This window comes from Pongo abelii, chromosome 7 (assembly GCF_028885655.2).
Source record: "Pongo abelii isolate AG06213 chromosome 7, NHGRI_mPonAbe1-v2.0_pri, whole genome shotgun sequence".
Classification (NCBI taxonomy): Eukaryota; Metazoa; Chordata; class Mammalia; order Primates; family Hominidae; genus Pongo; species Pongo abelii.
Genome location: NC_071992.2, coordinates 128,434,028 through 128,460,667, shown reverse-complemented (window position 1 = coordinate 128,460,667; position 26,640 = coordinate 128,434,028). Strand labels below are relative to the sequence as shown.

At 35.9% G+C, this 26,640-nt stretch overlaps 1 protein-coding gene across 4 annotated transcripts in view; it reads left to right on the top strand.

The window, feature by feature from the left end:
• CSMD3 (CUB and Sushi multiple domains 3) overlaps positions 1-26,640 on the top strand; it is a 1,211,731-nt gene that overhangs the window by 1,152,392 nt on the left and 32,699 nt on the right. For all 4 annotated transcript variants that reach the window (XM_054518783.2, XM_063726791.1, XM_063726792.1 and 1 more), the window contains 3 exons: positions 933-1,109; positions 16,648-16,827; positions 18,421-18,594. In XM_054518783.2, coding sequence (XP_054374758.2) covers positions 933-1,109; positions 16,648-16,827; positions 18,421-18,594 — 531 coding nt within the window. The remainder of the gene's footprint in view (positions 1-932; positions 1,110-16,647; positions 16,828-18,420; positions 18,595-26,640) is intronic.

Sequence of the window (26,640 nt, the reverse complement as noted above, 5' to 3'; positions counted from 1 at the left end):
CTTGCCTACACATGCATACACACACACGCACACATGCACACACACACACGGCAGTTATACAAATCATAGGCAAAAAGAAATATTTAAGATGCAGCAAGGGATGTAGATGGTATTTTCTGAAATTATAATCATATTTCCTATCCATAAAAGCCTTCACTGCTGTAAGGTACTAAAATGCCTTCTGATATTACAAGAAAATTAAGCATTACATTTGATACATTATTGCTTTCAAGTCAGATAGTTTAAAAATTAACATATCATTGTTGACAAATAGTTGAACATATATATAAAATAGTTAATCATAAAAAGAGATTTGTGTTTGTAACTTTTATTTAGAATATATTGAAACTTAATGAAAATGATTACTAAGATTTAATTACCTTGTTTTTACTCAGTTTAGTTTTGGTACTCTGGTCTAGAAATAGAATTTATACATTTTAATGCAAAACAGTTATGTACTTATATAAACAAAAATATACATAGATGCTCACAATATTTAAATTGTGTATGTCTTTTCTGAAATATAAATGTAATAAATCTCTGTTGCATCTCATCACTCATTGTTACATGTCTTCCAATTTTACATGAGTTGCTTTTTAGGCAGAGATTCTTATAATCCTTCTCTAAAAGATTTTGTGGTACCTGAAGCCAATATAGTACTCTTTGAATAATTATTTTACTCTGTAGAGTTTTTACTGAATCTGCTAAAAAAAAGTCTTTAGAAAATGTTATAATTTACATCCCAGTAATTAGGCTAATAAAATCAACATACATTCATCTTGAATTTCAACTACCTAGATACTTTACTGCTTATTTTAGAGGTTTTTATTGCTTCTTTGAATAATTTGAAAGAATCATTTAGTCACTAACTTTTTTGGGAAGAATTTCTGATTGCATTTTTTATAGATACTCTTAAACACTTTGTTTTATAGCTGTGCAGTGTGGTAATCCAGGAACCACAGCCAATGGGAAAGTCTTCCGAATTGATGGCACAACATTTTCTAGTTCAGTCATTTATTCCTGCATGGAGGGATACATCCTTTCTGGACCTTCAGTTAGACAGTGCACAGCCAATGGAACATGGTCTGGAACTTTACCTAACTGTACAAGTAAGTATATTCTCAATATTTAAAAATCAGTAGTTATATGAAAGTATTGATGAGTATATAAGTATTTCTGTGTGTTTTGTAATTAATAAAACCATGTAAGGTTTTAACAGTTTGTACTGTCTTTCAGATTAAAGGATTATAGTAGTTATCGTGGCTAGAGTGTATACTAATGACTTTAGGATAAGTTGGCTTATCAAGGTACTACATTAACTGGCAGCGGAAAGAGAGGTCAGAGGAAGTCAGAACTAATAAATGTAATTTAACAGAATTTTAAGAACAATGATGATTTATAGCTGCAATTAAAATTAAAAATAGAAGGGATGCAATTTTATTTTGTCAATATAACACATATTAATAACAAAATTGATTTTTAAAAGGCATACTGATTCTTTATGGGTTCTTGCACTGTTATAGGGAGTCTCGATAACTGATTTGCTCTCTTGGTATGTTAAAAATAGATGGCACTTTGGAGATTCTGCATTATAATAAAATTACTCACTTGAAATTTTTGAAAAATGTGTTTAAAAGTCTAAAATTCTACACATTAATGCTTATTTATAAAATAAATAGTATTTAACCAACAATAATACACAACCATTGGAAATTATGGTTATTTTTATTAAGAAGAATTAGCACTTTTGGAGGCTGAGACGTGTAGATCGCTTGAGCCCAGGAGTTTGAGATCAGCCTGGGAAACATGGCAAAAACTCTGTCTCTACAAAAAATACAAAACTTAGTCAGGTGTGGTGGTGCGTGCCTGGAGTCCCAGGTACTCAGGAGGCTGAGATGAGAGGATCACCTGAGCCCAGGAGGTCAAGGATGCAGTGAACTCTGAATGTGACACTGCACTACAGCTTGGGTGACAGAGAGAGACCCTGCCTCAAAAGAAAATTGTTTAGACTGCGTGTGTTCATGGATTCTAAGTATCATGAGAGGATGTTGCTAAAGCCTCTGTAGCAAAAGAGACTTGGGGATACTAGTGGGAGAGCCTTTTGTATTGCAGTTTGGACAGAGTATATATACTTTTGCTGACCAAATAATTATCAGAAAATTAACTGAGAAGGCATGGCCTTGTATTGTGTGTGGTGAGATGATCCCCCTTTTTTCTGGGCTCCTTTTTGTTTGCATTTTCTGGATGAATGGGTCAAATGAATTTGTTGCCCTCAAAATAATGGCATACATGCATTCCTGGAGAAAATCAGTTGTAATTAATATCTTGCATGCAAAGTTTGTGTGCAATGTCACACAAGGGCTGTTGAGATACCCATGTATATTGTGTCTCTTCAAAAGTGAAAACAAACTATGCTTGGGAAGCTGTTGAAATAAGTACTGAATAGAACATATTCACTAAACCTCTAATAGCAAAATATTTTCCAGTTATTGATAGGAACCAACAACTTCAGTAATATTGATATGGAGGTCTTAATCAGGGGCATCAGGGTATTTAGGCTGTGGTAATCAACTTTCCCATGCCATTTATTTTTATCAGGTTTAAACACTGAACAAATTGGACTATTTAAAGGGAAGGCAGTAGGAACAATAGTTGTTTCCTTCAGTAGGTGTTATATGATGGTTCTTAATTACTGTAGACCTTGTTTTAATCTAAGTTGGGCTGTATTAACTGTTATAATTAGAAGGACAGGTCCAAGAGGCTCCATTTTACCAAGCTGATTGTAAATGCCAGATAATTAATATCAATTTATTACTAATTGGTTCAAAATGTCCATATCAGATGCTTTAGGTCAATGGGCACTCTGACCAAGAAGAATTTAGGCAAAGCAATAGTTTCAATGTTTAAGGTGAGACATACATGTTTGCCTTTTGTTTTATGTTTGGTAACTCCTCTAAAGTACAGGATATACCTTGTACATTCAGTGGTATATCCTCATATAACTGTAATTTGAGGCCCAGTATCTATGAAGACCACAAAGATTTTTCAAGTACTACATATCAGAATATGTTCATTTAAAACCCATATTGTGGAGATGTGAAATCCAATTCATGTTATTTTATCTTTCTGTTGAATAACTATTTTAGAAAATTTTGTATTTTCAATTGAGTCCAGTTGTGGATCTTTATTTCAATTTTTGTTTCTTCTCCCTGTATCCTAGTGTTTTGTTGTTGTTGTTGTTGTTGTTTGGACGTGGAGTTACAGGATACACTTCAGGAAGAAGGGCAGTCTTCTCTACTCTGTCCTTATTTATAAGTATCTTCCTCCAGAGAGTTCCAAATCATTATTTTAAATGTTGGGGGTCTCCCACAGGGCAGTTGTTACTTTATTGGGTTTAGGGACTCCAGGCTTAAGTCAGGTTTGAATTAAGCCCACAGCTGTGCTATGAGATGATATGGGTCTTCTTCCCTGAGAACCAGAATCTTTTTGATGACAGACACATAGACAGTAGCAACAACAACAAAGGTTGTTTTAGATACCTAAAGCCATCTGAGTTTAGGTATGGACTGGAGGACACCACATGGTGACTACTCCTTGTCAGATAGGCAAGCATTGGATAAGCATTCTTATTGCACAGTGTGCCAGCCTTTCCCCTGAGCACTCTATAGAATGGGAGTCAACACCTGCTTGAGACACATAACCAATAGTCATAGAGTAAGACATTCATCTGAGCCTAGCATAATTCATGGCTTGTACTAAATTTGAGACATGTGATTAAATCTAAGACACACAGATAAGTCTAAGCTGAGAGGCACAGAACTCAGAATCACTTTGGGAAGGACCACAAGCCAATACTCCTATCTCTGAATGTCAATTTTCAATACTTCTGACTTAGATCTATCATTTAAATCTTGGCAGAGGCCAGAAAAGCTCAGAAAATGCGGCACAAATCAGCACATCTCAAAGTGTAAGTACACTAGCACCGCACCAAGCACTCTCTAGCCAGGTGGCAGCAGAGCCAGTTATCAAGTCACAAACAACAACAAAAAAGTCCCTCAGGTAATGATAGTCATCCCTTGGGCCACCCTACTCACTGCCAGTTGCTCTGTGGTTGTCTAAGGAAGAGCATGATCAACTGCCCCCTCCCCAAAATTGGTTCCATATTGACTGATTATGCCACAAGGCTGAAGATGTGCCAAGAAGGTATGAAAGATTACCCACATGGTAAGACTCTCTTTGGTGAGAAATGGTTTGAGAGAAGGGATGGATGAATAGTGATATGGGTTGGCTGTGTCCCCACCCAAATCTCATCTTAGATTGTAGCTCCCATAATTCCGATGTGTTGTGGGAGGGACCCAGTGGGAGACAATTTAATCATGGGGAAGTTTCCCCCATACTGTTCTCATGGTAGTGCTAAGTCTCATAAGATCTGCTGATTTTTAAGGGGTGTCCCCTTTCACTTGGTTCTCATTGTCTCTTGACTGTCACCATGTAAGATGTGCCTTTCTCCTTCTGCTATAATTGTGAGGCCTCCCCAGCCACTTGGAACTGTGAGTCCATTAAATCTGTTTTTCTTTATAAATTACCCAGTCTTGGGTATGTCTTTTTCAGCGGTGTGAAAGCAGACTAATACAGTAAATTGGTACTGGGAGTTGGGTGCTGCTGTAAAGATGCCCCAAAATGTGGAAGTGGCTTTGGAACTGAGTAATAGGCAGAGGTTGGAACAGTTTGGAGGGCTCAGGAGAAGACAGAAAAATGTGGGAAAGTTTGGAACTTCCTAGAGACTTGTTGAATGGCTTTGAGCAAAATGCTGATAATGATATGGACAATGAAATCCAGACTGAGATAGTTTCAGATGGAGATGAGGAACTTGTTGGAAACTGGAGTAAAGGTGACTCTTGCTATGTTTTAGTAAAGAGACTGGCAGCATTTTGCCCCTGCCCTAGAGATTTGTGGAACTTTGAACTTGAGGGAGATGATTTACTGTATCTGGTGGAAGAAATGTCTAAGCAGCAAAGCATTCAGGAGGTGACTCAGGAGCTGTTAAAAGCATTCAGTTTTAAAAGGGAAATAGAATATAAAAGTTCAGAAAATTTGCAGCCTGGCAATGCAATAGTAAGGAAAAACCCATTTTCTGAGAAGAAATACAAGCTGGCTGTAGAAATTTGCGAAAGTAATGAGGAGCCAAATGTTAATTGCCAAAACAATAGGAAAAATGTCTCCAGGACACAACAGAGAACTCTGTGGCAGCTCTTCCCATCACAGGCCTGGAGGTCTAGGAGGAAAAAATGGTTTTTTGAGTCCGACCCGGGGCCTTCCTGCTGTGTGCAGTCTAGGAACTTGGTGCCCTGCATCCCAGCCATGGCTAAAGGAGCCAAGGTATGGCTCAGGCTGTGGCTTCGGAGTGTGCAAGCCCCAAGCCTTGGCAGCTTTCATGTGGTGTTGAGCCTGCAGGTGCACAGAAGTCAAGAGTTCAGGTTTTGGAACATCTACCTAGATTTCAAATGATGTATGGATATGCCTATACATCCAGGCAGAAGTTTGCTGAAGGAGTGGGGTCCTCAAGGACTTGCACACTCTGAAGTCATGGCCTGAGCTGTACCTTGGCCCCTTTAGCCATGGCTAGAGTGGCTGGGGTGCAGGGCACCAAATTCCTAGACTGCACACAGGAGGAAGGCCCTGGATCTGACCCATGAAACCGTTTTTTCCTCCTAGACTTCCAGGCCTGTGATGGGAGGAGCTGTCACAGAGTTCTCTGTTATGCCCTGGGGACATTTTCCCTATTATCTTGGTGAAGAGAAACATGGGGTTGGAGCCCCTACACAGAGTCTCCACTGAGGCACTGCCTAGTGGAGCTGTGAGAAGAGGGTCACTGTCCTTCATACCCCAGACAGGGAGATACACTGACAACTTGTACCATGTGCCTGGAAAAGCCACAGATACTCAATGCCAGCCTGTGAAAGTGGGCAAGAGGGAGGCTGTACCTGCAAAGCCACAGGGGTGGAGCTGCCCAAGATGATGGGAACCCATCTCTTGCATCAGTGACCTAGATGTGAGACAGGTAGTCACAGAAGATCATTTTGGAGCTTTAAGATTTGACTGCCCTGCTGGATTTTGGACTTGTGTGGGGCCTGTAGCCCCTTCATTTTGCCCAATTTCTCCCATTTGGAACAGCTGTTATCCAATGCCTGTACCCCCATTGTATCTAGGAAGTAACTAACTTCCTTCTGATTTTATAGGTTCATAGGTGGAAGTACTTGTCTTGTCTCAGATGAGGTTTGGGACTGTGGACTTTTGAGTTAATACTGAAATGAGTTAAGACTTTTGGGGACTATTGGGAAGGCAAGATAGGTTTTGAAGTGTGAGGATATGAGATTTGTGAGGGGCCAAGCTTGGAATAATATGGTTTGGCTGTATCCCCAACCAAATCTCATCTTTAATTGTAACTCCCATAATTTCGACATTTTGTGGGAGGGACCCAGTGAGAGATAATTGAATCATGGAGGTGGTTTCCCCCATACTTGTCTCATGTAGTGAATAAGTCTCACAAGATCTGATGATTTTATAAGAGGTTTCCACTTTTGCTTGGTTCTCATTCTTTCTTGCTTGCCACCATGTAAGATGTGGCTTCCACCTTCTGCCATGATTGTGAGGCCTCTTTAGCCACTTGGAACTGTGAGTCCATTAAACCTCTTTTTCTTTTTTTTTTCCTTTTTGAGATGGAGTTTCACACTTGTTGCCTAGGCTGGAGTGCAATGGTGCAATTTTGGCTCACTGCAACCTCTGCCTCCTGAGTTCAAGGGATTCTCCTGCCTCAGCTTCCTGAGTAGCTGGGATTACAGACACCCACCACCATGCCTGGCTAATTTTGTATTTTTAATAGAGACAGGGTTTCGCCATGTTGGTCAGGCTGGTCTTGAACTCCTGACATCAGGTGATCCATCTGCCTCGGCCTCCCAAAGTGCAGGGGTTACAGGCGAGAGCCACCATGCCCAGCCTAAACCTCTTTTTCTTTATAAATTATCCAGTCTCAGGTATGTCTTTATCAGCAGTGTGAAAATGTACTTATACATATAGTTTTGCTTTTTTTTTATTGTGGTTATTGGTGAGAACTTGGGAAAAGTTCCTGTGAGTGTGCCAGGGTTTGCATGGTTTGAACTTCCCTGCTGATGCCAAAGGAGGGAAGCAAGCAGACTTTCTTGTCGGCTTGCCCAGATGTGGAGTAGAAGGGGAATGGGGAGGCAGAACTTGAAGCATCAAAAGGTTCTTTACGAAAATGCTCTTGTAGTCAGACATTTTACTTAGTCAATGTTACAAACACCAAAACACCACACAGCATTGTTAAAAAACTTTAATTAGTCAGCTATTTCTTCAAGAGATTTAAATAGTAAGACAAATCTTATTTATGTACATCATTACTACTTCAAGTGTTGTAATTTTTTTGTGTAGATACATACTTGCATGAGGTATTATTTTTCTTCCACTGGAAGGACTTCTTTAAATTTGTCTTGTGGTCTATTTCTACTTATGATAATGTTTTCAGCTCTTTTTTGTGTGCATATGTTTCTATTTCACCTTTTAAAATACATATTTTCGCTGGGTATAGAATTCTATATGACAAGTGGCATTCCTGGCCCCATGTCAGCGCCAGATATTGTTATATCTCATCTTTTGAGGTAGTTTTTTCTCAAACCATGGGCAGTTTCCTCAGGAGCAGATCAGAAATCTGCTGACTATTTAAGGAGTTTCCTTCCTATATCTCTGGAGATATTTCTCTGTCAATGTCCACTCTGGTACTGTGTCCCATGAACTCTACCTGCATAGTTTTCTCTTGACTCTCAGATCCATCTTCTCAACTCAAGGAGTCTGCTGGGCTCTGCATAGTTTCCTCTTCCCTGTGCCACAGACTTGAAACTCTCTTAATGTAGTAAGATGAGGCAATCAGGGGATTCATCTAATTTGTTTCCTGTCACTCTAGAATCACTGTGCTTTGTTGCCTGATGTCCATTGTTTTGAAATATTTCTTTTTTTTTAAATATACTCTTTCCTTTTTTTTTTCTTTTGGTTCTTTCAAATGGAAGGTAAATTCTTCCTTGTTACTCCATGTTGAAGGAAAGCAGAATTCCTCTTACTTACTTAGAAAATATCTCATTTTCGCAATAGTGAATAACTTAACACTATCCCACCTTAGCCTTTAAAACTCTTATCCACCTTTTAAGTATCAGGTCATGTGAAACATTTGACAAAACACCTCAAGACATTTTCTCCTCATATCCTTTTTAGCTAAAAGTAATCTCTCCATACTGTATAGCTTTTTTTTTTTTTTTTGTATATTACCTATACCACTAAACTGTAAACTTTATAGTGCAGTAGTGACTGGGTCTATTTATCTCACTGGCCCTTTATGGTGGAGCATAGCACCTGATGAATAAGAGTGACTCAGTAAATTGTTGGTGACAGACTTACATAGACAAATTTTATTTTAGTTATCAGTATACATGATTTACCATTCCAACTAAATTTTTTTTTTTTTTTTTTTGAAATGGAGTCTCTGTCTGTCACCCAGGCTGGAGTGCAGTGGCGTGATCTCGTCTCACTGCAAACTCCGCCTCCTGGGTTCACGCCATTCTCCTGCCTCAGCCTCCTGAGTAGCTGGGACTGCAGGTGCCTGCCACCATGCCCGGCTATTTTTTTGTATTTTTAGTAGAGACGGGGTTTCACTGTGTTATCCAGGATGGTCTGGATCTCCTGACCTTGTGATCCACCTGCCTCGGCCTCCCAAAGTGTTGGGATAACAGGCATGAGCCACCGCCCAACTCAATTTTAAACTACTTGCAGATAGGGCCTACAATTGTATGGCTAACATAGCACATAGGTTCTGGCATATAGTAAATTTTCAATAATAGTCACTGAAGAGAGTGAAATAATGAAAATAGTTCAGAGTAACAGAAATATGCCGAGGAACACTTTCATTTTTTTTTTACAATGAATAACAATTTTGTTTATTTATGGATAAATAACTCAATCTTTTATTTACAGCTGTCTTCCAATTCTAGTGAAGTAAAAATAAATAAACATTCCTATTTTTGTGATTGAAAATTACATTGACATTTTTCTTCAATTGTCTTCATTTTTCCTCAGGAATGTTAAATTAAGTTAAAAGTCATTTGATTCAAGACTGATTATGAATAACACAGGAAAAGTATAAGGAAAGTTTGTTTCTCTCTGGCAGTTCTTCAAAGAGAAATATTGTATTGCATAAAATAATTTAAGTGTTAGCTTTTCAACAATGAATTGCTATTAAACGAAAAGCTGATAATTTGTAAGTTTATTTACTTCATAGGCAAAAAGTTACTAACACCCCATTAACAATCCAAACCAAAAGCGTAAAGAAAAACCCCCAAAAAGAAGCAAAGAGAGAGGTTTCAGTGGAAATTAAAACAGCCTAAACTTCTGTAATTAAAGAATCTAGCATAGTGATAGTGTTTATATGTGGTGATCAAATTAAATTAGAATCAGTGCTTCAGATTCCTTCTCATTAAGTTGCAATGAAAATAAATTTAAATATATGATTGGTAGAATCATATTATTTTGGGAATTGTCCTAGACTCACATTGTCTAGATCAAGAAACTCAGGCATCACAGCATTTAAAGGGCTTCCTGACTACTGGCAGAGTTCAACACTAAACAATAATTTCATCTATATTTCACATATATAGATGAAATTTTCCATTCGTGTTATTCTCTATACCCACTAGAAGGCTAATTTCTAGTGTAAGTATGTTTTTAATAAATTTTGATTTGTTATAATTGCCTTTGTAGACACAATTTTTATGGTTACTATATGCCCGGACTATATAAATTTTATGGTTACTATAGGCCAGTTACTATATGAATTTGAAATAAATTACTTGAGGTACCCCAGTTACTATATGAATTTGAATTAAATTAATGAGGTATGCAAAAAATTTGAAGTAGCTGAACTTTCCAAACCAACATCCTGATATCAACTTTTAGAAAACCCGAATGTCTTAGTCTATTTGTGCTGCTATAACAAAATTCCTGAGACAGGGTAAATACTAAAGAACAAACATTTATTTCTCAAAATTCTGGAAGCTGAGAAGTCCAAGATCAAGGTGCCAGCAGATCCTGTGTCTGGTGTGGGCTACTTGTTGCTTCTAAGATGGCACCTTGTTTCTGTGTCCTCACACGACAAAAGGGGTGCATGTTACGCCCTGACTGGCAGAAGGTGAAAGAACAAAAAGGGGCCTAGCTATTAATAGTTCCCTCCCACACTTTTAGAAGGCGCTAACCTCATTCATGGGGAGAGGACCCTCATGACTTAATAACTTTCTAAAGCCCCTACCTTTTAATACTATTGAATTGGGGGTTAAATTAGCACACGAATTTTGAAGAGACATTAAAACCATAGCACTAAAGAAACAAAGCCTTTATTCTTTCCATGCTAGTTGTTACTATTTCTTCTCATAAATAATAATATCTGTTATTGAGTGTTTACCATTTGTTCAGATTTGTGCTGATTTACATAATTATCTTAATTAGTACAACAAATCTATGAGATGTATACTATTATCCTTTTTATTTTACATTCAAATAAATGGTTTCTTAGAGAGGAAACAACTTTCTTTTCCATAGTAACACAGCTAGTAACTGTAGAATCTAAGATTTAAACCCAAGTCTATTTCACTCAAGAATCCATGTTCTTTAGTATACTTTTATCTCTTCTTCTGTACTTTTCTCCATTTAGTTTTCTTGCTTTATTCTCTGTCTTCACTACAATGGTCAAATGTGTATGACATACTATAATAAGTAGAACATTGGTGATAAGGCATATGAAAATGTCGCATTAATTTATGACCTACTTCTCTAAAAAATTTTTAATTTCTGTTTTCTCTGCATTTACCAATTTGAGTTTTGCAAAATTATATCATTTCTTAATGAAACGACCATTTGTAAAATTTGTTTTTGCTAAACAATACTTCCAGTTTAACATTACAATTTCCTATTTATTTGTTATCAATGATATTTTTGTCAGATATACAAAGCAAATATAATGTAAGTCAATAAGTCTGCAGATCTCACAAGAGATGAGATATTTTAATGTGATGAGTCAAAGCAAGTGAACAAGAGTGCTTGTTGAATCTCATACATAATCATTGACAAAGAGGATCTAGTAGATTTATGACAATGTCAGTTCAAAGAAAGAAAATCAGCAAGATTGATTATATGATAGATATTTCAATGTAGGGTGATTTGAGTATGAAAGAATGAATAGAGGCCCTTGAGAAAATTAATAATGCCCTTAAAATATAGTTAAACTTTGTGGTGAAAACAAAATATAAAGTCTTCAATTTTATTTGGATTTCTTTTTACTTTTTAATTATAAGATTTTGGTCACTGTAAGAAGTTTTTGTTTATTTTTTACCTTGGCTAGTTATCCTTGGTCACTTAGTTCCTCCTGAATAATGAAAAATCAGAGGAATAATCCAATTTTTAGCTTTTCAAAAATCTTTAACTTATATTAGAGCAATTTTTTCTTAAAAAAACTTTAAAAATAAAGTAGATAATTGTGAGTATATAATGGAATTGGATTTTTTATAGATTCATTTAATAAAGAATCATTTAAACAAAACCTACTATCATTGGACACTTTGCCAGGAACTGAGAAGACAGAGTTCAGTCAGTAAGGTATCTGCTCCCTAATATTTCACAGATCAGTGAAGTAACTTTGGCATTCCAAGCAGTTTTGACCTTTGAGAATTTCCTTTGAGAATTTGACCTTTGAGAATTTCCCACTGGAGTTATTTGCAACTATACCTTTTCATTTGCTCGATTGTCCAGCAGTAACACACACGCACACACACACACACACACCCCTCTGTTTTTAGAAATTCTAGTTTAATGACATGTGGAAATGTGTCAGCTGTGATTTGCCTTGTTCATTTCAATGGTTTTAGAAACATCTTTGGAATGAATGTGATTTAATAATAGTGGTAAGGTCTCCAATCTCCTATGCTTGGCCATAGTAGAGATGTTAGTAAAAGCATAAACTTTTACTCATCTAAATTCTACCTGCTGTTATTCCACTGGCTTCAGACTATACATGAGTTGGAAAATTGCCAGTCTAATTAATCTATCTCTAAAAGTATGCCTCACAAGCAAAATCTTTTCCGTTTTCCCAACACTCATTGTTTGTAATTCCAGACATGTCCTCATTAAGCCCACTACCAGTGGTGGAAAGAAAGTTTCCTCAGAATAACTAGTTGCCTCCAGGGTGGGTAAAATACTGTATCTTGAAATCAAGATCATGCATTCAAATGTTATGCACACTTTGACAGAGGAAGTATAAATGTGAAGAAACATGCACAGAACTAAACCAAACTAGAAGAAAAAGATATTTGGCACAATACCAGATTGCTCAAATCAATTCCTTGATTTAAAATGTAGTGAAGTTATTTTCTATGATGTTCAGACACAGAGAGAAGATACAATAAGTACATGTAATTACTCTTTCAAAAATACATTTTTTTGTCAGTACAGAATGTTTTGGTATATTAATTATAAGGGGATCCTTAGCTTCCAATGTCTAACAGGCAGTACCACCTCTGTTACCTAGAGCCCATCATATACAGAGTGCATATGGTGTTTTGGGAAGAAGACACAAACAGTGCTGAGACAGGCCTTGCCAAGTAGAGTAAGAATTAGCTTTCTGGTCTGAAAAGACATGTGCTTATTCGTTTTCTTGGATGATAGTTTTAGAAAACTGACTGGACTTCTGCTTCCAAAATGACCAATTCCCAACATCCTGCATCTGGGAAGTCTTGTTCCTTTGGGCTAAGGACACCATCTTTAATCAGGTCCAGGTGATAAATGAATCTAAGGCTTCTTTTTCCAAATAGCCACTACAGAAATGCCCCTGATTGAATTTTTGTCACAAATCTGAAAATTCTCAAAGATGTTTTTCTAATAGAGGACAGGTCAGGAAGATGGGATTAGTCTTACACAAGAGAGGGCTGGGGATATCCCAGCATAAAACTGAGTGAAGATAAAAAATAATCTAAATCTCCTCAAGGAGTGAGAGCTATTCCTCAGCACAGTGGTTCTCAACTAGAGAGGATTTTGCTTCCCAGGGAACATTTGGAAATGTTTGAAGATACTTTTTGATTGTCACAGTGCAGGGGCAGGGGGTGCTTTTGGATCTAGCAGGCAGATGCCAGAGATACATTGCAGAACATTCTACAATGCACAGAGCAGCCCCTCACAACCAAGAATTACTTGACTGAAAATGTCAATAGGGTCAAGATTAAGGTAGAGAGACCCTACCTTTTGAGATCTAAAGAAGAAACCAACTTTTGAATATGGAGATTATGTAAAATCAGAAGCATTATGAGAGGAATGGTTTAGCCATCTTTCTGGAACTTCATTTTGCTACAGTAGAACTCTGTTCTGGGCTTGAAGCTAGAAGTGTGGCAGAGCACACACATATGTAATGATGCTCAAGCAAGCATTTTCATTGCTGCATTGTCTGTAACAGAAAAGCAATGGAATAACTCAAACACCAGTCCATAGGGCTTTGGTTGCATAAGTTATATTGCATGGGATTAATATGCCATTAAAAACGTTATGCATGTCTATGTGTATTAATAGTTACATGCAAAAATATCCATTAGATATTGAATAAAAAAGTGAATTCTGTGAAAAAAGTAATGTGATTTTATTTTATTTTAAAATGCACATTTATAATGCTTGTATAAAAAGTTAAAAGAGAAAGTAGTTTTAAAGTGGCATAGATTGACTAGAATTACCACAATTATGTTTTATTTGTAGCATAGAGGTTATTTACTTAGATTTATCATAAATGATGCCAGATGGGCATCAATTACATATTGAGAAACCTCCCACAAAACAAATTCAGACCTTTCAAATAATTTATGTGTTTTTGAGAATTTGAGCTGACAACTTAATGATTCCTTTACGTACTCATTCATTTATTTATCCTTCAAACAAATATTTAATCTCTTATGATGAATCATACACTAGATGAGACTCTTAAGAAAACAGCATACAAGAGTCAAAATATCTGCCTTTATGGAGTTTATTGGTGTGTTTGTGTGAGAGAGATGTGTATTTAAGAAGGTCGATGATCTTTTTATTGTGCAATGGTATTTCTGAATTTGTTGTCATACAATGATATCGCTGAATTTTAGGGTGAAGCACTAAAGAGCTACTATTTTAAGGTTTTTTCCTGAGAAAACCAAAAGGCTTTTTTTTTTTTTTGGTTGTTGCTGAAAACAAGCTGGTAGTGAATGAATTGACTTGCAGAGCAGGTGCTGTTTACGAAGACTGTTGCTCTTGGAAACTGCCTCTTTGACTAGCCTTTGCTTCATTAGGAAGTCACCAAACAAACCCTTATAAAGCTTTTGTTGTCGCGCATTTCATTCATGGTGGTGCCATGATGTGCAGAACTCTTTCTTCATGCATCTGCAAAATAAACGCTCTGTCCTCTCTTTTGGTGGCCGCATCTCAGCTCATGTGCCCCGTGACCAGGCTGGCTATTTCTCCTTGCCAAGATTCTAATGCAGTCTGGAAAGCACTGCCCAGAAAATAACAACACTTAATAGGTGTTCTCTTTAATTTCCTCTTCCTAATTAAAAATCTTGGTTATAAATATAAAATAAAATAAAATAATAAATTGAAGGCTTATACTCATTTTTACATTCTTGTAAATTTTTAAACTATAAAAAGAGATGATGTATTCTCGGTACATGAGTAGGATTATTTGATTTTCTATCCAACTCAGTTGTGTCATTAAAAAAATCTTTTTACTCCCCAATAATCATAGGAAGGAAAGCAGTCCTGAATATAAAACTCTATTATTATTGAGAAAGAAACACTCAAAGAGTTTAATTTCATGGAACTGTTTTAAGGGCCCCAAAAGTTATGAGGTTGAATGCTCTGAATGATGTTCTTTAATTTAAATGCCATTATTCATAATCCTAAAACTTCTTAGAATCAACAGAATAGAATATGAAAGGAATCTTGACATTAATCATTCTTAATGATAACATAATAAATACAACGTAACTAAGGTGTTATTAAGGTCTTCCATGCCTTAATTCATTCTTAATCTTTAATCCTGAATCTCCAAAATATTGGGAAAAGTGAATTTAAAAAAGAGAGAAAGAGGAGTAGACAGAGAGAGAGAGAGAGAGAGAAAAAAAAAACAACCCAGATTTACCTGGAGAAGTTACCCTTCTATGAACCAAAAGATTTAGTACACTAAAAGGCATGTAAGTATACTACATGTTTTTTATCTCCAGAAAATAAAGTGTAACTTGTACTTTTCGATTTCTTAGCGGCCAGAAAGTTTTTTAGCCAATTCGCTGCCCAAATTATGCTTAAATCCTGTGCCTCAGAACAGTTATCACTTGTGTAACATATATAATCTTTGTAGTGTTTGAATCTTATGTTTGTATTTAAACAAAATACATTTTTAATAAAATTGTTATTTGTGTTTCTAAGCTGTCTCAAGTCTTTCTGAAACATTTTGGCTGGCATTATAAAGAAACGATAATATATATGCACTCACACTCATGGGCATGAGATCAGTGCAACTCATAGAACCTCATGCTCAGAAGAGTCTTGTGCTTAGAGTTTAATGCTCTGTGATAGCCATCTCAAAATTCTTAATAATTTTATCTTCAAATTAACATTTTGTAATTGAAGTCCACTGGAACGGTGGAGCATGTGCTGAGGGCTTGGAGCTTCTGCTTATGTGCAGTCTGCCTTGTTGCCTTCTTTTTCGTGTCCTTGGGATGGGTCTAGACCTTTTGCTCCCGACAACCTGTTGCCCCTGGCCCTGCATGGCCTCCCCATTTCCATCCCTGCTCTGCAAAACGTGACACCCTCCACCTAGCTCATCCATTGTGTCATCAGTAAAGAGAGGTTCACATTGCACTGTTGTCCTACCTCCTTTTAGCGGTTGGATGCAAACGTGGGGATGGTCAGAGTTGGATATATTAATGGAGTCTTGGGGCAGAACAGAGCAGCGACAGTCCCTATTTTGAGCTGGAAACACCATCACGTATTGGTCAAGGACTTGGATGGGATGGCCCCTCATACATCTGCATTTCTTATAACAAGCACATTCCAGAGTGAAGGCTGCAATTTCTTAGGAGTTGTCTTTCTGAGTGACACTGCAGAAAATATGCTCTCTGTCCAGCATGCCCGATAAATTAGATATTTCAGTAGCCATATATAGGAATATGGATTTCAAATATTATGTTAGAAATCTGATTCTGCAGATTGTTTTCTCTGTGGTCTTATAGTGAAGGTTAGAAGAGGTTACTGCATCAAATTCACTACAACATAATGGCATATTAACCTAGCCTTTTCAGGGGCTAAATGACAGTTTCTGAACCATATGTGTAGAATCTGTAATAAGCATACCTGATCATAATCAGGAATTGCCAGTATGTGCTTTAAATATGCTTGTGTTTTATGATTAAAAATGAACACGATAACTAATTTTCCTGCTTATATATTAAGTATGCCATATGCTTACTACTCCTCTCCATTAAATACATGCCGCATTAACCATCTGCTCTTCTAATCCAATACTGACAGTAATCAGTTGTGGAGACCCAGGTATACCAGCCAATGGTCTGAGATATGGAGATGATTATGTGGTTGGACAAAATGTTTCTTACATGTGCCAGCCAGGCTACACGATGGAATTGAATGGCTCCAGAATCAGGACTTGTACAATTAATGGCACATGGAGTGGAGTAATGCCAACTTGTAGAGGTATGATAATGATTTCTTCAACATTTAAAAATGGTAACCAGTACATATTTTCTTATTTTTATATACAAATTTAAAGTATATTTAAATAAAATTTTTTAGTTCAAGGTTGCATTTATTTTTCTAGTATAAAAATGGCTGTTTCTTAAAAATTTTATTTTAATGTATAGAATTTAAAATAATATTTTGACAAAAACATTATATCTTATTGTGATTAATGACAATAAGCTTTAATGTAACAAAAAGAAGTAAAATATTATGTCCATATTCACCATTGTTATTTATATTAATTGATGAATATTTTCAAAAGAATATAACCTTGATGAATTATAACTGTAATTTGCTGATCCACTTGGGTCAGGTCACTCAAGGATGGGGAAAAATACTTTCTATAATTTGGGAACAGCCAGCCTGAATTATAGAACTGTAATTTTTCTTAAATAATGGGAAAACTTGTTTTTCATATAATACAATCTAGAATTAACCTGTTAGTCAATACAGGCATAAATTTACTACTTTATGCTGTTTGTTTTTCCACTGGAAATATTTTTATAAATTTTTTGTCCAATTTTTATGATTACTTGTAGAATACTGTACATGCAGTATCAGACAAATTATTTTATAATAATTAGATTTTTAATAATTAAGATTTTTCATTTAGGTTTCTATTTAAATGTTTGTGAATTAATAGTTTAATATCTTACTGACTTGTAATCTAACAAAATTAATAATTTCAATGTGTTTGTCTTTCCTTCTTGATTATTAAGCTTCTGTATGAGATCACTATAAATATACAGTTAGTAAATGAAAATACATGAGCAGACATTTTGTTTTAGATGTTATTCTATACACATTAATTTATACTGATATGAATTATATATTACTCAACTGTAAAAAGTTATTCACATATGTTTTTAGTTCTCATAATACAGTCATTCCTCATGTTTAGATTTTGAAGTTGATACCCTTCCTTATCCTTTCATCTCTCTTATCCAACCTGTCTTTGCTTAAAGATAACTGAAAACAATTTAAACAAAATAAATTTTTTTAAAAATTAAAAATGCATTTATAAACCCTATAATAATAAGTTTTAACATATGAATCTAAGTGGTTAAGGGAACTAACTTGGATATTATAATCAGACATATGACCTGTGTTTTCAAAAATGTCACAAAACTACTTTCAAATTGCATGGTTAAGATGCTGATACTATATATAGCCAAACCACCCGAGTCTTGGCTGTCTAAAGGTCATTGGAAAATAATCTTATATAAAACCAATAATTTATCACTTACAGTATACTAGATTGAAGGTCACCCTCTGTTTGCCTTCTCTGAGATGTCAGGCAGCTTTCTATTTTGTAAGAGAATCTCTGACAACCAGTAGCCATTATGTTGCCAAGAAAAAGTTGCATCCTGCAGGGATTAATTCCAGGAATGTCTCAGGAATACTACCAGGAGAATAAAATATGTCACAATGTGTTGTCCTCGAAAAGGTTAAATTAGCACATGTGCTTCTTCTAATGATATTTATTTATATCTTTAACACTCAGGATATTTCAACAGCTGTGTCTAATCACTTTTAATGTAATTGCAGCTGTTACCTGCCCAACTCCTCCCCAGATCTCCAATGGAAGGCTGGAAGGAACAAATTTCGACTGGGGCTTTAGTATTAGCTACATCTGTTCTCCAGGCTATGAGCTATCCTTCCCTGCTGTTTTGACCTGTGTAGGGAATGGTACCTGGAGTGGTGAAGTACCGCAGTGCTTACGTAAGTATGATTTCAACTAACAACTGTTACTTAAAATTTTCCATTTTTTCTAGAGCAAATATGCGATTGTTAAGCTTCCTTCAATGCCTAATTAGGGTTCAAAGAAAAATCAGTATTTAACAGTGTAGCTACTTTTCATGTAATTAAGTCATTATGTTTCTCCTCTGATTCAAAATTTTACACTTAACGGCTTAGTTTATAAACTTTTCTTATTTTTCAAAATTATTTCTCAGATTAGAGACAGCCTTAAATTTATTCTACTGCTGGAAAATTATTTCTATTTATGTCCTTTTTGTCTTAGCCGAATACTCTGAAATTTGTTCTCAAATCGTTTTCGGCAATAAATCCATGTCACTTCCACATGTTTATTCAAATAAAGTTCTTATGATGGCATTTGTCATGATAATGATTGGGATTTTACATCTAAAATTACCAGGGTAAGCATAGAGATAAAAGGGCTTTTTGTTTGCTTTGTTTGTTTTGCCTTTTTTTTTTTTTTTTTTTTTTTTTTTTTTTTTTTTTTTACAGAGGTTGCTGTATACTGTATACCTAGCAAGTGTTACTTCAAGGTTAATTTGGAAGAACACAAAACAAAACAAACTCCTCTTGCAGTTTTACATAAATGATTGTAGAACATTATCTGGACAGTATAGTCATTCAGAGAGTTGTCTAACATTATCCTGTTCCTAGTTCTTTTTCCTTTCCCAGCACGCGATAGAGGAGGACTCTACCTGTCTCGTGGCCTTGACATTATGCAGAGCTAACTGTCTAAGTTGCTTAGGACCCTCCAGGGTTTTCTCACCTCATTCAAAGTGGAAACTAAATCCCCTACGTGCTCATAGGACTTTTTTCTTGCATTCCTCTGATTTCATCATATCTTACTACTCACCCCTTCATCCACTCTGCTCCAGAAACACAGGCCTTCTTACTTTTCTTTGAGCACTCAGCTGTGCTTTTACAAGAGGGCTTTTATGTTCACTATTCACTTTACCTGGAAATTTCCTTTTATTCCTTCAGCTTTTTACAAAAAATTTCTCTTTTCAGTATTGCCTTCTCTGGTCACCTTATTTGAATTTCATCACTGACATATAACACTTTCCTTCCAGGCTTTATTTATTCTCCTTAACACTCCCCTTTCACTTCTTATTTTTTCCTAAGACATACTATACATTTTACTTATCTTGTTTATTTGAACTATGTCCTCTACTCAAATTTATACTCCCTGAAATCAGAGAGTTTTTTTTTGTTTTATTCACTGCTCTGTCCCTGGAATATAGCACAGTCCTTGGCAGATATAAAAACTATATTGCTATAGTAATTAAAACAGTATGGTATTGATGTAGGTATAGAAAGTAAAACAATGTTATAGAGTAGAGAACACAGAACCATTTATACATATGTGATATATTATAGAACAAGTCAGTAGGGAAAGAATGGACATTTTAATTAATTCTGCAAGGCAATTAGTTCACAACATACACACACCCACAACGAGTAAATCAGTGCCAGATTTATCAGATATTTAAATATAAAAGTTTTAAACATTTAGAATCTATCTAAATGACCTCAGGTTTAGAAGGAATTTCTTAAGCAAGATGCAAATGGTATAACCCACAAATGAAAAAGTGAAAAAATATCAGCTATGTTAAAATATGAAAATTTCTCATTATCAGAGACCAATCACAGACTTGTACAATGTAATCAATATGTGTGAAAACAATGACAATATTTAGAATATATATATATTTTTTTTTCTAAAATAAAAAAGGCAATACCACAAAAATGGTCAAAATACCTGGACAGCTATTTCCTCTCAGGAGATTGAAAAAAATATTACACAATATCAAGTATTAGTGAGGATATGGAGTAACATAAACTTCTATAGACTCATGATGGGTAGGTAAATTGTCACAGCCATTTGCAAAACTAGTTGCTATTATTTAGTAAAGTTAAAGACTTGCAGAGTCTATTGCCAAGAAATTTTATTTTTAAGTATATGCCCTACTGGAATTTTCATATATGTGCATGAGGAGACATGTTCAAGAATATTGTTATTAGCATTCTTATTAGCAGTAAAATAAAAATAATAGTGCCTATATTTACATACACACACATACATATATGCCATACGCACACACATGCACACACGTGAATGTAAATTACCAATAAATGTATAGAAATGAGAAACCCAGAATTTAGGATGACACAAAGTATGCTACCCTGGGCCTAAGAAAAGGGATGCTTTCTGGGTGGTGCCTACAAAGATTTGCAACAGTATTGGCAAGTATCAATTGTTAAAGTTGAGTGTTAGGTTCATGGATAGTCATTTTATAATTTAATGCAAGTTATGTATTTTATAGACATATTTTAAAAATGAAACATATATGTTAGTATAAAATAAATATATATTTTATAGACATAGAATTATGATGACTGACTGAAGACAAACTATTAGGTGCACTTTGGCATTATTTACTTGAAAAGCTTCCTATTAAGTGATGGCGAATACTGGGTATGCATACAGCCACTTTGCTTGCTCATCAGGTCACTAATAATACATTTGCTTCAGAGAGATATTAACAAGTTAGATTGAGCATGAGAGATAAAACTAACTTATTATTACAGTAGTGGTCTAGACTGCAGTTCATATAACATCCAAAGGAGCTCCTTTTAGGTACCATAATATGATTTTTAAAAGTAACTTTATAAATTTAAGGGGTACAAGTGCAGTTTTGTTCCATAGATATATTGAGTAGTGGAGAAGTCCAGGCTTTTAGTGTAACTATCACCCAAATAGTATATACTGTTCCCATTAAGTAATTTCTCATCCCTCACCACTCCTCCCACCCTTCTACCTGAGTCTCTAGTTTTGGAGGAAGTCTGTTCCAGTGCCTCAATGTTTTTGTCACATAATTGGCCCTTAAAATTCTGACTCATGGAGGAGGTCATCTTAGCAAACATCACTATGTTCTGAATAATACTTGATACTCCAGGTCTTCTCCAGGACAGATAGGGTCAAGTAGGTTTTACAAAGATGAGTATATGGCAGGTTTGCTTGCTTGTTTGATATAACTAAAAAAAAATTACAATCAAGAAGTTATCTTGATATGGTGTTTTGTTTTTGGTTCTATTGAAATACAAATAATAATAAAGTATGTATTTACATTTCAAATGTAATAAGGCTACCTTTGTCTCAGTTGCTTTACGTATATCATTTCTACTACATGTAACAGAGCTCCTGGGTTCGTAGGATTAGTCATGACATTTTAATAGACAATGACACTTAAACTCAGAAGGGAAAATCAAATTGCAAGGGCACAGTGTTACTCTGCCATCATTTAGGGAAGCAGCTACGTTGTCATAAGGCCTAAGGTTATACTGCTAGAAAATGGCAGAGTATGGATTGAAGTTCAGAGAACTTAAGAAATGATAGCCTTATCCATTGGGTATGCAAATCCATTAATTTTAGGGACTTTATAAAGAGGAATGTTTTTTTCTCTTTAATTTTGCTTAAAGTATGTTTTCTCATCTTAAAGTTTATGTCTTTATGAAGTAAAGCCATTTGAAAAGAAATTCTGTGTCTTAAGTCTCTAAACCTGATATCAATAGGTTGTTTGGTTTATACATGAAAATTCATGGATAGAAATAGATGGAATGACACACAGAGAGGGTACTGGGGGATTGAGGAGTTTAGGTGGTTAAGTCTCCCTCCTTTATTTGAATATGCATAAGAGAAACACTTCAGAAGTAGGTTAGGCAATAAGTTAGTTATAGAAACGATTGCTTCAACTGAAGTGCCCATTGATGATGTTCACTAGGAAGCATCTATTAATTCAAAACATGCTCAATATACAAAGATTAATAAGACAGTGTCCCTAGCTTTTGGGTTTGATGTTATGCAGCATTGCCAGAAGGACTTGAATGTCAGCTAGCCCAAAGTTTTACAATATCCAAGAGATAGTGAAAATTTAAACACAGTAAACCAATGTTTTTTGTGCTATTATTATACTTGTGTTACTTTACTCTGGTTTCCGATTTCATTTTAATATTTATTTATTTATTTATTATTATACTTTAAGTTCTGGGGTACAGGTGAAGAACGTGCAGTTTTGTTACATAGGTATACACATGCCATGGTGGTTTGCTGCACCTATCAACCTGTCACCTCCATTAGGTATTTTTCCTAATGCTGTGCCTCCCCTAGACCCTCACCCCCTGACTGGCCCCAGTGTGTGATGTTCCCCTCCCTGTGTCCATGTGTTCTCATTGTTCTACTCCCACTTATGAGTGAGAATATGCGGTGTTTGGTTTTCTGTTCTTGTGTTAGTTTGCTGAGAATGATGGTTTCCAGCTTCATCCATGTCCCTGCAAAGGACAATAACTCATCCTTTTTTATGGCTGCATAGTATTCCATGGTGTATATGTGTCATGTTGTCTTAATCCAGTCTATCATTGATAGACATTTGGGTTGGTTCCAAGTCTTTGCTGTTGTGAATAGTGCCATGATAAACATCTGTGTCCCTGTTTCTTTACAGTAGAATGATTTATAATCCTTAAGGTATATACCCAGTAATGAGATTGCCAGGTCAAATGATATTTCTTCTTTTTTTTTTTTTTTTTTGAGACGGTTTCTCGCTCTGTAGCCTAGGCTGGAGTGCAGTGGCATGATCTCGGCTCACTGCAAGCTCCGCCTCCCAGGTTCATGCCGTTCTCCTGCCTCAGCCTTCCGAGTAGCTGGGACTAGAGCTGCCCGCCACCACGCCCAGCTAATTTTTTGTATTTTTAGTGGAGACGGGGTTTCACCATGTCAGCCAGGATGGTCTTGATCTCCTGATGTTGTGATCCGCATGCCTCGTCCTCCCAAAGTGCTGGGATTACAGATGTGAGGCAGTGCACCAGGCCATCAAATGGTATTTCTAGTTCTAGATGCTTGAGGAATCCCCACACTGTCTTCCACAGTGGTTGAACTAATTTACACTCCCACCAACAGTGTAAAAGCGTTCCTATTTCTCCACATCCTCTCCAGCATCTATTGTTTCCTGACTTTTTAATGATCACCATTCTAACTGGCATGAGATGGTATCTCATTGTGGTTTTGATTTGCATTTCTCTAATGACCAGTGATGATGAGCTTTTCTCCGTGTGTTTGTTGGCTGCATAAATGTCTTCTTTGGAAAAGTATATGTTCATATCCTTTGTCCACTTTTTGATGGGGTTGTTTGTTTTTTTCTTGTAAATTTAAGTTCTTTGTAGATTCTGGATATTAGCCCTTTGTCATATGAATAGATTGCAAAAATTTTCTCCCATTCTCTAGGTTGTCTGTTCACTCTGATGATAGTTTCTTTTGCTGTGCAGAAGCTTTTTAGTTTAATTAGATCCCATTGTCAAATTTGGCTTTTGTTGCCATTGCTTTTGGTGTTTTAGACATGAAGTCTTTGCCCATGCCTATGTCCTGATTGGTATTGTCTAGGTTTTCTTGTAGGATTTTTATGGTTTTAGGTCTTACATTTAAATCTTTAATATATCTCAAGTTAATTTTTGTAAAGGTATAAGGAAGAGGTACAGTTTCAGTTTTCTGCGTATGGCTCACCAGTTTTCCCAACACCGTTTATTAAATAGCGAATCCTTTCCCTATTGCTTATTTTTGTCAGGTTTGTCAAAGATTGGATGGTTGTTGATGTGTAGTGTTATTTCTGAGGCCTCTGTTCTGTTCATTGGTCTATATATCTGTTTTGGTAGCAGTAACATGCTGTTTTGGTTACTGTAGCCTTGTAGTATAGTTTGAAGTCAGGTAGCATGATGCCTCCAGCTTTGTTCTTTTTGCTTAGGATTGTCTTGGCTATGCAGGCTCTTTTTTAATTTCATACGAAGTTTAAAGTAGTTTTTCCAATTCTGTGAAGAAAGTCAATGGTAGCTTGATGGAGATAGCATTGAATCTGTAAATTACTTTGGGCAGTATGGCCATTTTTACAATATTAATTCTTCCTATCCATAAGCATGAAATGTTTTTCCATTTATTTGTGTCTTCTCTGATTTCCTTGAGCAGTGGTTTGTAGTTCTTCTTGAAGAGGTCCTTCACATCCCTTGTAAGTTCTATTCCTAGGTATTTCATTGTCTTCGTAGCAATTGTGAAGGGGAGTTCACTCATTATTTGACTCTGTTTGTCTATCATTGGTGTATAGGAATCCTTGTGGTTCTTACACATTGATTTTGTATCCTGAGACTTTGCTGAAGTTGCTTATCAGCTTAAAGAGATTTTGGGCTGAGATGGTGGGGTTTTCTAAATATACAATCACATCATCTGCAAACAGAGACAATTTGACTTCCTGTCTTCCTATTTGAATACCCTTATTTATTTCTCTTGCCTGATCACCCTGGACAGAACTTCCAATACTCGTTTTTATATTTAGCCAGCATTTGGTTGAATGAGAGTGGTGAGAGAGCGCATCCTTGTCTTGTGCCAGTTTTCAAAGGGAATGCTTCCAGTTTTTGCCTATTCAGTATGATATTGGCTTTGGGTTTGTCATAAATAGCTGTGAATGATTACTTTTCATTTTAATTATTTTTAAAAGTTTTAAATGCTACTAAAAGGAGGTTTAAAAATCCAAGTTTATTGTGTAGTCTTGAATTTCAGGGAAGGTTTTATTTGGATATTAAGGCCAAGATTATGGTAGTCTATAATTAAGGTATACATGCGTTCCAGATGGCTCGGGCATGCCAAGTTTATTCCCATTGTCGTGGTCGATCTCTTGTACATTTAGAATCCCCTTTCACTCTCAAAAGTTTCTCAGTTTGGATGATGTGTTTTATGGACACCCAACCTATAATCCTCCTAAGGCAACATTTATACTTAAAAGCATTTTGTTGTTGCTGTTTGTTTGCTTCAAAGGTAAATAAGCTTTCAGGTGCTTAATCTGAACATTTGAAAATCGAGTACATTTGAAAATGGCTAAATTTATAAATTATATGTTATGTATTTTCTTTGCCACAATAAAAACATTGAAAGCATTTGATAAAGGTGCATTTGCCTGTGTTGTCTGATACGTTTGAAACCATTTGCTCTCATTCCCCATTACACCTCTTCATGCTCCCTCTGCTTCAGCCACACAGGCCTCCTTATCTTCCTCTAGAAAGCTAGCCATGCCCCAGCAGAGGGCTTTGGCAGTGCTGTTTGCTCTACCTAGAATGCCCTTCCTTAGGACTTCATCATGGCTAAGTATTTTGTTTCCCTAAAACTTTTCTCAGTGAGAGACACCTTTGCCACTTTATTTAAGATCTTCTCCTACCTCCTAACACACACCACCACACATACATACAGTCTTGACCTCTTTTGTCTGAATGATTTTTTTTCCCCACAGGACTTACCACTTTTTCACATACTACCTTTTCTTAAATTTGCTAATTATGTTTATTGTTTGTTCGCTTCCCTCACAAATGCATAAACCCTACAAAAGCAGATTTCCTACAGTATTTGTTTACTGACATGTTCAAGTGCCCCAAACCACCTAAAATAATGTTTTTTTTTAGTAATTAATAAATGTATGTTGAATGGAATAATCTAATCAAAATTTTTAGAAAGCCTATCGAGTTGATCTTTTCAGTGCTTGTTGTAGAACATTGACATTCCATAGTTTTGCATAGATTTAGATTCTGATTGCCTTCTTTTCTTTTAAAAAATGCTAAAAAATACCGACAGTATTTTGGAGAGGAAGGCAATAAGATCCTGGGATATGTGCTTCAAGTGTTCAAAGTATTCAGGGTACAATAAAACAAATAACCAGAGCTTTTTATATACATGTAAAAGAGCACTGCAATCTGTAGCATGCAGTCTGGAATATTATGGATTGGTTCTTTTTGACAGGGATACCTCTGAGTCACCTACTTTTTCAAGGCTGTACTCCAACTTGGCAGCCAACAAGTCCAAATATGTGGTTTGATTTTGGTCAATACAAAACAACAAAAGTACAAAAATTCTATCTTTATTAATGTAGCTTACTAAGTAGAAAACATCAAAATCAAGCTAATTTTAAAATATTTTACTGAGTT